Source organism: Gopherus flavomarginatus, chromosome 4 (assembly GCF_025201925.1).
Source record: "Gopherus flavomarginatus isolate rGopFla2 chromosome 4, rGopFla2.mat.asm, whole genome shotgun sequence".
Lineage (NCBI taxonomy): Eukaryota > Metazoa > Chordata > Testudines > Testudinidae > Gopherus > Gopherus flavomarginatus.
Window position 1 is genome coordinate 117,927,019 of NC_066620.1, and position 14,546 is coordinate 117,941,564.

Consider the following 14,546-nt stretch of genomic DNA (forward strand, 5'->3'; position numbering starts at 1 on the left):
GGGGAGCTCCTGCTCTATGTCATGCCCCCAGAATGGAGTAGGTGAATTGTGACTTTGGCCATGTATTGGGTTGAGATGGGTTATGGGACATCTTGGCTTGGCTTTCTCTCGCCCCTTTGAGAGTTGGGAGAGCTCCAGCCCTATACCACACCCTTGAGGAAGGAGAAAATGGAAGTCTGGGGAAGAAGGATTATTAGGGGAATTTAGCCTTGCTGTCTCCCCCACATTCCCCACCCACAGCTCGTCTGGCAGCTCCCAAGCATTCTCAGAGCAGTTCCTTCTGCTGCCACTGTTTTGGTAGTGACACAGGCCAGACTTTTCAGTGTTCAGTGATTTTGACAGGCTACCAAAATTTTCCCGACAAGCCCAGAACTGACAGTGAGAACTGACAGTCATTTCTTATACTTTGCTATTCTGCTAAATCTGAATCCAATTTCATAGGACAAATAAAAGGCACTTGAGAAGCTGGGAGGGGGCAGGGGGAGGAGCTTTTCTCAGCTGAGTATAAGACCTGCTGTAAACAATGAAGGGGTTGATGTTTCACAATGAAAAAGTCCCGGGAATCCTTTATCATGGAGAGTATTATGGATCCTAAATAAAGGAGTGCTGACCAGATCCCCCTACAACAGGCAAAAGCAGGTTTGTGGGCAGCTGTAGGAATGAAAAGGTATGAGGCTGTTGTTTTGAGAGAGAACTGTATATAAGCTACTTCATGATCATTTGAGACTCTTAAATTAATAGTTTCATATGACTCGGATCTGTTGTCAGCTTGCAGTTGCTAAAATAAAAAAGAATTTCATGTACAATCTTTGGGCAATTACACATACACTTTTAATAGCAAATACAACATGTTTTCTTCTGCCTTCTAAATGTTTAATATAATCAATGGACGTGAGCTGTTCTACACAACTTGCTGCATTCGAAAAAAAAAACACCACTTTTTCAGATTCCATCCTGGGCACTAAAATACGGATTATGCTCCACTCTGAAATAGCACTTGTTGCCGATGGAAACTATCAATGACTTTGCATTGACAAACTGCTACCAAAGTGCTCCTGATGTGATTACCTCCTGCAGTCGTTAACTTTGTAGCCCCCAGCTGAAAGGAGGAGGATGCTGTCCAAGGCGGACAGGAAAAGACAGGCAAAAATAGCACTCAGCAGGAGCAGCCACAGTGAGGATGGGTGGGAACAGGTGACAGCCTGCAGAATCTCTCTCTCTCTCTCTCTGTCTCTCTCCCTGTGGTGCAGGGAAAATACTGCACTGTAGGGGATTTCAGGGGAAGTCACCATGATTGTAAGTTGGACAGGCAAGGCTATACAAGGATAAATATACAGGAAGGTGAAAAAGGGTGTAAAGGAGGCCCCTTGCCTTCTTTTAACCTCTTGTTTGTCATTTTTCTTGCTACAACCCCATTCTCCCACTTCTCATCCTGTAACATACATCAGTTTACACTCAGTGGTCTTCATTCACTTTAGGGTCTGTGCTGGAAGATGCTGGACGAAACTAGCAGTGAGTCCCAACTGGCAGAAAGTCCACCAAAAGAAAGGTCAAGGGGGCATCATGGAGGATCCAGGATCCAGAAAGTGCCCTGCAGAACAGGTTGATATGGACAGCAAGGGGCTGTGGCCAGGGTGCCTGGGGATATGCTGATTTAGCACTGCCTAACTTAAAAGCTGTCCTCTATGGTGAAGCCCCTAAAAGAGGTGACAGTGTAAACATTGCCTTCCTTCCCATATACATGATAATCTCCTCATGGGCAATTGTTCCCTGTGGTATGCACCTCCCTGATTAGCATTAGCATTAGTGAGTCAAATGCTTTTACCCCAACATCTCAATTTACACAATGGTAACTTCCACAGCCATTTAAATTTGGCTCTTTCAGTACAATCCAGAAAAGAGATGGGGGGGATGGAAGAAGGCCTTCACCAAACTTTAGGCCAGGAGTAGGCAACCTATGGGTGGCACGCGAACTGATTTTCAGTGGCACTCACAGTGCCTGGGTCCTGGCCACTGGTTCCGGGCGGGGACAGGGAGGGCTCTGCATTTTAATTTAATTTTAAAATATGCTTCTTAAACATTTTTAAAACCTTATTTACTTTACATTCAACAATAGTTTAGTTATATGTTATAGACTTATAGAAAAAGACCTTCTAAAAATGTTAAAATGTATTACTGGCACACGAAACCTTAAATTACAGTGAATAAATGAAGACTCGGCACACCACTTCTAAAAGGTTGCCAACACTTGCCTTAGGTTCTCTCAATACCAGCAGCTCATGGAGGGAAATTAGACTAAGACCAAGTATACACAAAATACACCAGACTGCCAGAAGCTGGGACTGGATGACAGAGGATGGACCACCTGATAAATTGCCTTGTTTTGTTCATTCTGTCAGAAGTACCTGACAGTGGCTACTGTCGGAAGATAGGACACTGCGCTAGATGGACCATGGGTCTGACCACTTATGGCCATTCTCTGTTCTTATACATAAAACTTCTCTTTTTGTCTTTTTCTATATAGCTTAAAAATGTAATATTCTCAAGCAACAGAAAAGTCTCTAAATTATTTATTAGGCATTGCTGAATATTTGTAACAGATATTTTTCTGTCACTATTTAAAAGCTCCACTTGCTAAGTAAGGTACTGCACTAGAGATCTAGAAGCAACAAAGATTTAAATATTGGTTTAAAATAATTAACACAACAAATAAATCCTGTTAGAAAAGTTGCATTTTGGCTGTACCCTGACTTTTTAAAAAGAAGCAACAGCAATGCACTAAATAATTGATTCATCATGCTCTAAGCATTTGACTTACATTTTAAAGAGACACACATAATTATGAAAACTCGAAAGAGGCACAAAATAGACAGAAAGATAATATTAAAAACTCTGATTGCTTTCTGACAAATGCTTTTTTGAAGTTGTAGCTCAGTGTTTAACCCTAAAATCATAAATGATCCCTTTTTTTGCAGCTGATATATAAAGCAACATAAGAAGACTAGTATAGAGAATAAATAAACTACATGAATACGTATACTCTGTGATAGAGAAGTATGAACAGGTACCTCCTTGGAGAGTTCATTGCAAGTTTGGGGGGCACAGGGAGAACAAACAGGTATGATAATCCTGTGTGAAAAGCACTCTTGCTTTAGACTTTAAGGGAGAACCGGTAAAAAGAGAGCTGTATGGCACTTGCTTACCTCTCACAGCGTGGTCCTGCATAGCCAGGAGGGCATTCATCGCATATTAATCCATGACTTCGGTCTAAATGACATGTTGGGCTAAAGCTACGTTGTTGATGTTGGGCAAGAACGGGGATAAGGAGGAAACATAAAAACAAAATCATTAGCGTTTTAGTTCCCTTCCCTCTTCAGAAAGCATTACTTTGAAAACAGAGCACAGGGAAAGTCCTTCTGTTCTAGCACATGGAGTTTAGGATTGGCTCCAGCCAATAGAAGTTGGAGTGACACTGCTATTTCTACCGACACTGGATATAGCACAACTGATGGCACCATTCCAATGTCATGTTATTATGGGACGTTAGCCTTTCACTGAGTCAGTACACCATTAAAAAGCAGGAATGTACAGCTGCTTGTCTGAGCCCCTGAGGGCCTGGCATATATGAAACCTCGGACTACGCTCTCCAGCTAAATGTCTCTGGTACTGAAGGACAATTGTTTGGAAAGCTCCATTAACATAGATTACGTGGAGCGTAAAAGAAACCCAATGCACAAAAAGAAAAAGGGAGTGGGGGGGGGCAGCTAAAGGAAAATATTTGGTAAAACTTCCAACACAGTTCAGGATAAAAATTCCGCCAGAGCTTTATCTGAGCAAACCTAGTGGCAATAGCAGTATCAACAAGCCATCCAGTCACACTGCTATTTCAGAATGGTCTGCAGACTACTAAGTTTTACTTCATGTACATTTTTAGCAGTGGTTTTATATAACAGAGGTAATAGTCAGATCTTGGCAATGCAGTTATTTGCATGCTTACAACCCTTCTTTGATGGTGTTTTACCCTGGCTGTATTCATCTGCCCTGTAGCATTTTGTTTTCTGTGTTTTTCCTCCCAGTTACATGATTGACACACTGTAATGAGGTAATCTGCTGGCACACAGAAAGATATAAACAGTTTTAGAACAACAGGAGATCCATCGCTTTACCACTTTAAAGCAATCTGCCCTCAATTATTCTTTCTTCTGTTTCAATTATAGATTAATTTAATTCTATTTATAACCACTCTGGCTGCCGCAGGACACACCAGTGGTCCAGCAGCCTTAGGACAAAGCTCCATGAAAAGAATGAGTGCAGTAGGGTTAGTAAATGTGAACAAGGATTTGTAATTTCCTCTTTTTTCCCTGGGGGTAGGTATTGTTTACACCATTATGAGCCATGTATCAAACTCTGAAAGTGATCTAGAAATCTGTGAGAAGCCAAAAGAACTGCATAATAATTAATTCATTCCTATAGAAATTGGCATTTCAGAGTTGTGATGCCTTTTATTGCCTATGTAATGCACCTTTACAGTCATGTGAAACTGGCTCACATTATATAGTTTAGCAGCTATTTTATTACAATATATTACTATATAGTAATATAGAAGTAATAATAAAATTAGTAGTATAAACATATTTCCACACTTTTAATTATCAGAAGAATATCACTCAGATCTGTTTTTTTCAAGTTTTCTTTTTGTGACTTAAAAAAGTAAGCTAAGTCTGAAGACCTGCTCAGAAAATCCTTGCATAGACGTTGTTGAGTTGTACCAGACACATTTTACTCAGATTTATTGTGAGAGGTAGGGATGTCCAATTAATCAAGTAATTTGATGAGTTGAATACTCTTTAGACTTTTGTATGTACATAATACATACTCTGGCCACTTCCTAGGTTCTTGAAAACTAAATCATGTAACGCAAAAAAAATGGATTAAATTATATTTTAAAAACAGAAACTGTGTATTAACTGTATGCTCAGAGAGACAATGTGAGTAACGTAATATCTTTTATTGGCCCAACTGCTGTGGTGAGAGAGACAAGCTTTCAAACTACACAGAGCTCTTCTTCAGGTCTGGGAAACATAGTCAAAGTGTTGAAGAGCTCTGTGTAAGCTCGAAAACTTGTCTCTCTCACCAACAGAAATTGATCCACCTCACCCACTTTGTCTCTATAATATCCCAAGACAGACACAGTTACAACAACACTGAATACAGGAGTGTGCTCAAGCAGATTTGGTGGATCAATATCCATGAACCTTGAGATTTTGAGCAAATTTTAGGTACATAAATAATTGGGGAAAATTATGTGTTAGTGAAGAAAGGCAGAAAGTTGCTGGAAATGTTTTGATCTTTCTTCTGAGCCACCTTTGAAGGAATTTTGCTGTTACTCTCTGAATGGTTTACAGGAGCCAGATTATGAATACCAAAAAAAATGTCACCAAATAAAGCCAAGTTATATTGACATAAAAGCAGTAATGATGAAAAATGAATATTTTAAACAAATCTCGTAATATGCCCTAGTGCAATAGACATTCTTACTATTTTATTTTGTTTTAATATCATGAAACACATTTACAGCTGGCCCTGAACAGTAAAATTAGAGCTCAGACTTGCACCAAAACAAAAAAGTTTAGGAATGTTTGTATCTATAGTTTTGGCTCTATCCATTTGCAAAATTTGATTCCAGATTTGGATTCCAAACACTTCCTTCCTCCACCACAGCTTAGGAGTGATCAAATGGCATGCTGGTTTGGGCCCATATCTTTAAGGAAAAGATCTCTGTATAGAAAGAAGCGCTTTCATCATCCAGTTGTAAGAAAAGCATATTGCCAGCGAGTAAAATATCTGATATAGGCATTTTGTTGCAGACATTTTGCCAGTGAAAACTAACCCCACCACAAGATTTGATTTAGGCCACTACACTTGCACAATATAAAATTCTGGTATTGTTTTTATAGCACTCCCCTGGTTAACTGAGGGCAGGACTGTACTCCAGGATATATTGCTACAGTAGGGAGCTTTACTTCAGTCTTCTACTTCCACTCTCATAGTGAGGAGCTCCACATGCTGTTTATGCAGCAGCTGCTACTGCAATCTTATCATATGTGAGCATGAGCATGGAGCCAAGTACAAGTAACATGAATGAAGCCAGGTATGTCTATAATGCAATCATGGGGTGTGACTGCAGTTTGAGCCAACATACAGGAGCAGTGAAGCTGTGGCAGCATGCCCGTTAGGGAGAGCTAGCCATGTGAGGAACTACTCAGGGTTCCATGGCAGGGCTGAATAGCCCACGCTGAAAAGCATGCTGTCCTGGCTTCACTGCTCTGGGAACCAAGCTAACTAGATTAAAGCTAGCTCAGGTATGTCTACTCAAGCTGCAGTTACACCCAGTGATTGCAATATAGACATCTCTTTATTAGAATCAGCCTGTGGAGTGCTCAAAACTGTGTAGTTATGGGAAACTGAGGCCCATAGGGCAATTTGAGGGTTCAATACCAAGGAAAAGCAAAAGGTGCTCTGCACAAATGTGTGTGCTAGACGGGATGAGGGTGCAAGAAGCCCTTCCACTGCAGTACACCCATGCTAGACGAAGGCAATCTACTGGCTCTGCTGGGGAGTACCAGGTGACATGCCAGTACTAGTGGTTCCAGGGGGATCATATTGGGCCAGGTAGGTGTAGAAACATGTACACTGAAGAGCAGCACCACCACTAGGACAGTGCTGTTGAGAGGGAAAGTTGTACACCACTTTTCTCCAGGATCCCCACACACTTTTGGTCTGATTTAAAATGAGATGTGAATGTGGAACAAAGTCATTGAAGTCAGAGTTAGATGGATGTAAATAGAACAAAAACTGGGCCACCTATGCAGGCAGATTGCCGTTCAGGTGATGCCCTCCCTCCCTGTTCCCTGCAGAGCTCTGCCCCATAGAGAAATCATTTAGCCCTAAAGTTCTTATGAAATGATCATCATCTTTGTCTCCTAAATATTAAAGCAGATTGGAGATTGACTTAAAATCTTCAACATTGGGCTCCTAAAATGCTGGTGGCACTAACAATGACACTTTGCTGCAAGAGGGCCAAAATCAGCTTGTGGTTGGAATATGCTAAAGAAGTTAATTTGAACCCACATATTTATTTTAAAATATGGCTTCATATGTGAGATAAGCAGAATAGAAGAGTCAGAAGATCCAATATGAGGGTGTGCGAGGAGAACTTTTCCTGGACTACACGGTATCAATAGAATTTTGGTATTTTGAACTGTCAGGACATTGCACTGGCTAAACCCAGTGAACTGTCCTTCAAAGCACACAGTCTACTGAATTGCCTGTACTTAAGCATCACAGAGAAATATTTGTAGTTACCAAAACAATAGAGTTCTTTGCTGCTAACTGTGATTTAACAATCTCACCAATATTTTTCAACATTTAACAATACAAGTTCATAGTAAGTATTCTAAGAAATATTTATAAATGAGTTAGATTATCTTAACTTGCAAGTTACAAGGCTGAATTCAACTAAGAAAATTCTGTTCTGTACATCTGATTGTGAATGAATAAGCAGCTACCACAAGCTATTTGAATTCCAATTTAAAAGAAAAAGGCAGAAGGAATCTCAACCAGATTGGTTATCCAACTAGTATACAGAAAGTTTAAAAAACAACTTCAACTCCTAAGAAAAACACATACAAAATATGTAATTTCAGTTTTCTATTTAAATGGATAGCTATCGTGTAGGTGTAGGGGAGGGCAGAGTGAGAAGAGGGACTTTAATAAAAAAGAATTCTGATTAGTGGTGAGAACAGAGGACAGGGAATTAAGAATTTTAGATTTTACTTCTGGCCCCAGCCTTAACTAGCATAATAACTAAAGCTACTCAGCTGTTCTATGGCACCGTTTCCCATCTTTAAAGTGGGACTAATACTTACCTGAGGTCATATGATATTTATTATTGTTCATAAAACTCCTGTGAGACAATATTCTACAGCATTAGTTGGCCCAAATGAGTCAGTAGCAGTACTATAAGATTACATGGTTTAGATCATTATTGTACAATATTATAGTTGTTTTTACTTTAAATAAGGGGCATTTGGAGATCCTCATCCAAAAGAGCAAGAGCACTCAACACAACAATAACACAATTTATTAAATGTATGAAAAAATGATTGTTATACAGTAAATGTGCATCTTACTTGTTAGAAGGTATAGTTAATGGGCAGGCACACAACTGGCAGTCTTCATTTGTCCCTTTAGTAGGATCGCCATAGAAACCAGGAAGACATCTATCACAGTATGGGCCACCTGTATTGTACTTGCAGTCCTAAATAGCAGATGGAAAGTAGAGAATGTCAATTCAATCTCAAAATCAAAGAATCTAGCAATGGAAAAGACCTTGTAAAGTCATCTAATCCATTCTCCCATTAGTGCAGGGTTGTTTCCTACAGTACACATTCTACTGCTTTGCTGTTTAGCGGGGAACTAACTCTTACAATCAGTGGTTCAAAGACACATTTATGTTCATGTTCTTTCTGGAGAGATTTTCTTAGCAAAATGAAAAGAGTATTTATATCTCCTTGTTTTTTGTTTAGAACTGGCATATTTTAAAGAGGGCCTGATTCACTTAGCAATGTGAAAAGGTTTATTATTGTAGCCTTACTCTTATACTTTATACTCTTGATGAAAAATTAAAGGGTTCAGATGCTGATCTCACATATACAGCACACAATATATCAGCCAGTCATTTACAAATAACTGTATCAGTTGCATATCTAAGTACAGTCACTCATTTTACAAGGTCTGTGGTTGGCAATCCATTCTATTTTGGATCAGAAGCTGATCCCTGGTAATTTATTACTTATACTATATAACAGGATCGGTGTTATGATTTGCAGGTAGAAGTAAGATTTGAAATTCCCTTCAAGTCTTACTTCTAATTAGAAGGCAGAAACTGGGTTTATATGTTTGACCCCCAAAACATGGAATCTCAACCAACCATGCATGCTCCTTTGTTAGTGAGTGACTTATTCAATCCCTGGCTCTATAGATCATGGAGGTCCTGGGCTGCACTCACAATTTGTCCCTACCTTTTTCTGCCAAGGGCATAACTTTTCCCATTGAGAGTAATTCACATTGAGAGATCTTAGATTTTGCTTAATATTTATTGTCCCTCCATCTTCTCCTTGATCGACCATGACCTTGGACACCACAAGGATGTCCTGGCAGGAGAAATTGGAGAGGGTCCAGAGAAGAGCAACAAGAATGATTAAAGGTCTTGAGAACATGACCTATGAAGGAAGGCTGAAGGAATTGGGTTTGTTTAGTTTGGTAAAGAGAAGACTGAGAGGGGACATGATAGCAGTTTTCAGATATCTAAAAGGGTGTCATCAGGAGGAGGGAGAAAACTTGTTCACCTTAGCCTCCAATGATAGAACAAGAAGCAATGGGCTTAAACTGCAGCAAGGGAGATTTAGGTTGGACATTAGGAAAAAGTTCCCAACTGTCAGGGTAGTTAAACACTGGAATAGATTGCCTAGGGAAGTTGTGGAATCTCCATCTCTGGAGATATTTAAGAGTAGGTTAGATAAATGTCTATTAGGGATGGTCTAGATAGTATTTGGTCCTGCCATGAGGGCAGGGGACTGGACTCGATGACCTCTCGAGGTCCCTTCCAGTCCTAGAGTCTATGAGTCTATGAGACAATTAGCTGGTCTGTCTTCTGTCATTCTAACTAGGTGACCTGCGCCCTGCAGTTGCTGGTATTTACTATACCTGGTTCTCCATAGGCCTTTGACAGTTCCTTATTAGAACTTCTCCTCCATACATCATTCTCCTTTATTGGCCCAAAAGTTCATCTCAACACTTTATTTTTCAAGGTATTTAGCTATCATTCTTCCTTCTTAGTCAGTGTTAAGGTTTCACATCCACATAAAACAAGATCTTGTATATCTGAAGCTTGGTCTCTCTCAGTAGTAGTTTGGAGCTGAATTTTTTTTGCTCAGAAAGGTAACAGGCATTCCTGCTCTGAAACCATACCTTAATCTCCTCACTCACCATACTGTTATTGGTAATTTAAACTGTCTAACTGGATTATACCTATGATTATAGACTGCTACATAAACATGTCCCTTTTTCTCTCATCAGCTCATAACCATATATTTGCTTCTTTCTTCATCAATCTTTAGACCCGTTTTTCTTGCTGCTTCCTTCAAATCTCCTGTCATCCTTTGAACCATATCCTCTGTCTCTCCTATGATAGCCAAGTCATCAGCATATCCAAAATGTTGGGGTAGGCCATTTCAATTCTCCCCATTCTGAGATTTTTGCAATGATCATATCACTTTTTCCTATAGGCACATTTAAGACAAAGGAAATGCAGTAGATCTATAAAAGCAGCAAAGAGTCCTGTGGCACCTTATAGACTAACAGACATATAGGATCATGAGCTTTCATGGGTGAACACCCACTTCATTGGATGCATGCAAATCTTCCTGGGTTTCAGTAAGGAACTTGATACAGTTTCACATGGGAAATTAGTTAAATTGAGAAGATGGGGATTAAGATGAGAATTGAAAGGTGGATAAGGAACTGGTTAAAGAGGAGACTACAGTGGGTCATACTGAAAGATGAACTGTCAGGATGGAGAAAGGTTATAAGTGGAATTCCTCAGGGATCAGTTTTGGGAGCAATATTGGTTAACATTTTTCTTACTGGCCTTGGCATAAAAAGTGAGTCTATGGTAATAAAATTTGCGTATGACACAAAGTTGGGAGGTATTGCCAATACAGAGGAGGACTGGAATATCATACAAGAAGATCTGGATGACCTTATAAACTGGAGTAATAGAAATGGGATGAAATGCAATCATGCAAAGTTTAAGATCATGCATTTAGGGACTAACAACAAGAATTTTTGCTATCAGTTGGAAGCAACACAGGAGGAGAAAGACCCAGGTGTATTGGTTGACACGGCTGTGAAAAAGGCTAATTCAGTCGTAGGATACTTTAGGCAAGGCACTTCCAGTATAGATAGGGAGGTGTAAATACCATTATTAAGGATATGATTTGGTCACAGAGGTCACAGATTCTGTGACTTTAATGGACCTCTGTGACTTCTTCAGTTCAGAACTAGCTGCAGGAGCAGCTCCCACTGCTGGAGCAGTGGCTGGCACTGGGTCACTCCGCAGTGGCCAGAGCAGCCCCCTGCAGCTGGAGCAGCAGCCCTGGAGTAGCAGCCACGGCTAGGATTGTTCATCTTCCCCCCCTCTGCCAGATATTTTAAATAAAAGTTAGGCAGAGGCTGCAGGCTTCTGTGAACTTCTGTTTGTTGCCAGTGACCTGTCTGTGACTTTTACTAAAAATGCCCATGACAAAATCTTAACCTTAAGATTTAGTGATACAAGGCACCGGTGAGACCTCATCTGGAATACAACTGTGTGCAGTTCTGGTCTCCCATGTTTAAGATGAAGATGAATTCAAACTGGAACAGGTGTAAAGAAGGGCTACTAGAATGATCCGAAGAATGGAAAACCTACCTTATGAGACGAGACTCAAAGAGCTTGGCTTGTTTAGCCTAACCAAAAGAAGGCTGAGGGGAGAGATGACTGGAATCTATAAATATATCAGAGAGATAAATACTAGCGAGGGAGAGGAGTTACTTAAGTTAAGCACCAATGTGGACACAAGAACACGTGGCTATAAATTAGCCATCAACAAGTTTAGGCTAGAAATTGGGCGAAGGTGTCTAACCAGAGAAGCGAAATTCTGGAAAAGCCTTCTAAGGGGCGCAGTGGAGGCAAAAAAACCTATCTTGTTTTAAGACTGATCTTGTTAAGTTATGGATGGGATGATAGGATGGGACTGCCTACAATTTTATGTCACTCATGGACAACTGCCAGTAGCAAAAATCCCCATTGGCTAGCGATGGGACACTAGATGGGAAGGACTCTGAGTTTCTACAGAGAATTCTTTCCCAGGTGTCTGGCTACTGGATCTTACCCATATGCTCAAGGTCTAACTGATCACCATATTTGGGGTTGGGAAGGAATTTTCCCGAGGTCAGATTGGCAGAGACCTTGGGGGTATTTTGCTTTCCTTTCCAGCATGGAGCATGGGTCATTTGCTGGTTTAAACTAGAGTAAATTTTGAAGTCTTTAAACCATGATTTGATAACTCAGCCAGAGGTTGGGGTCTATTTCAAGAGAGGGTGAGTGAGGTTCTGTGGCCTGCAATGTGCAGGAGGTCAGACTAGATGATCACAATGGTCCCTTCTGACCTTAAAGTATGAGTTTATGAGTACCAGGAAAAATGCATCTCCCTGCCTTAGTCCAGTACTGATGTCAAATGGGGATGGGATTTCACTTCCTACTCATACTCTACTTTTTGAACCACAAATGCAAGTTAACCCATCCTTATGATTTTGTTAGGGATTCATATGCTTTCTTAAAGTGTATAAAACTATTTGTGTGTTGTGATCGTACTCCCATCTTTTCTCAAGTACCTGGTGAACTGAAAATATTTTATCCACAGTGGATCTATTTTTTCAGAATCCACAACAATAATTTCCTTCTATCTCCTCAATGCACAAAGTACGTCTATCTAAGAGTATCAAAGGCATGATTTTATAGGCTGTAAGGAGGAGGGATATATAATGATAGTTCCCACATTCCATTTTATATCTCTTTTTCAAAATCAGATATATTACCATCTCCTTCCATCCTTCTGGAATTTTTTCATATCTCCAAACCAACAAAAAGGGATTTGCAAACATTATGATTTACCTTATTCCATTCTGTTTTTAATAATTCAGTGGGAATGTTGTCAAGACCTGGTGTTTTATTATTCCTGAGTTGTTTGTGACTGGCTTTAGTAGTAATAAAGGAATCTTACACAAACACATTCAGCATCAAAAGTACCTTATTACCAATGTCTATCAGTGGGCTACACATTAAATGATGTATACATACAATATTTACAAATTCATACACAAATTTGCAAATTCTTTGATTTTTGCCAGAATCCACCAGCAGGCACATCAGATGAATATATTACCTTGTATCATTTAATTAACATGCCATCTACCCTGGCATTTCTTGACTTCCTAAATGACCTGTAAAGACAAATGCCTCCCATGCTGAACAAATCTTTCCTTTCCTGCTGTGTATTGAAGTTCCATCTTCAGCTCAGCAACTTAATTTTCAAGTACCTATTCCTTTCTTTTAGCCTTCCCTTTTAGCACACCTATCCACCAGTTACCCTTCTCACCAGCATCTATTCCATCCTACACAATACTGCAATCAATGTGAAATGCAAAGACAGAACAACTGTAAATTGATATAGCAACTCTATGCCATATGTGATCTTACAGATGTGCATAGCTATTTTAAAAAACTTAGGTTGAAGAACCATGCAGTAAATTAAAAAGGCCAACATGAATGCCATAAGTAATGTTCAAGAAATGGATTTTATTTAATAGGAAAGTGGCCAGGACCAGATGAGGTGATGACTTACAGTACAACAATGTTGCCAATAGGTACCAGGTTCAGATAGCACTCAAAGTATTATACTGTTTGTCCTGGAGCTCACACAATAAAATTTCTGTCAGGGTACAGAATAATACCCCAAACCCTCAAGATAACTTTGCTAATGCATAAACACTAACACCGCTATATACTAAGAACCTATGTCTTATTTAAACTAAGCCCGCCTTAGCCTGCCAGAGCAGAACGATTGTGCACTGCTGCCCTCCCTCTGGATTTCTGTCATAGAGAGTCATGCCCATTGTTATTTTAAGCTAGCAGAGGATAGTGAGAGGAGATATTAAATTAGCGTGTTTCTGGCCACCATGATCCTTCCAGCCATCTTCCAATCCTTGCCTATTCCTAGCTATGGTCCTCATGGTGTATGCCCCATTTATAGATGATTGAAGAAACAACGAAAGCCAGTTTCCCAGAGGAGCCTGGTAACCATACTATCACCAACACAAATAAATTCAAAACAAAATCTCAGAGGGCCTATTTTCTCCTAACTTACTAGTGGATTTAATATTCCATTACAAATATTGTAAGCTGCAGTGAATATTAACGCCACTGAGTGCTTTTGTTCTTCACAAGGACTAGGTTTAACCAGTCTCCTAATGCTGCATAGTAACTGTGCTCTCGTACCACTACAAAAGAGGATTTCTGCATGTTTAGAACTTGCACTGCTTACCAAAGCAGTTATCATGTATATCACAATGGTAATGTGAATGATATAGCACACAGCTCTCTGTATAGTTGTTCTGGGGATCAAAGGGCTTTGCAGGTTATTGCAAGATGTGTGTTAGAAATGAGCTTTTTATACAGGCCTATGCTGGAGCAGATGATCTAAGCTTTTATCATGAGTCAAAAACATATTTCAGCTGCTTTTCAACCACATTTCAAAGCTTAAGAAGAGTAAAAAGAAGTATCATATCTGTAAATTAGGTGCCTAAATTGTCTGTTGTATTACTGAAAAAACACCAGGAATTATAATAAGGAGGCCAAAAGGCTGTGTAAATCTCAATAGAAAGAA

General features: G+C 39.7%; 1 protein-coding gene across 5 annotated transcripts in view; it reads right to left on the minus strand.

The window, feature by feature from the left end:
- The window catches only part of LAMA2 (laminin subunit alpha 2), a 515,739-nt gene that overhangs the window by 177,375 nt on the left and 323,818 nt on the right, over window positions 1-14,546 (minus strand). For all 5 annotated transcript variants that reach the window (XM_050949373.1, XM_050949372.1, XM_050949374.1 and 2 more), the window contains exons 17-18: window positions 8,193-8,320; window positions 3,204-3,290 (exon numbers count right to left, since the gene is read on the minus strand). In XM_050949373.1, coding sequence (XP_050805330.1) covers window positions 3,204-3,290; window positions 8,193-8,320 — 215 coding nt within the window. The remainder of the gene's footprint in view (window positions 1-3,203; window positions 3,291-8,192; window positions 8,321-14,546) is intronic.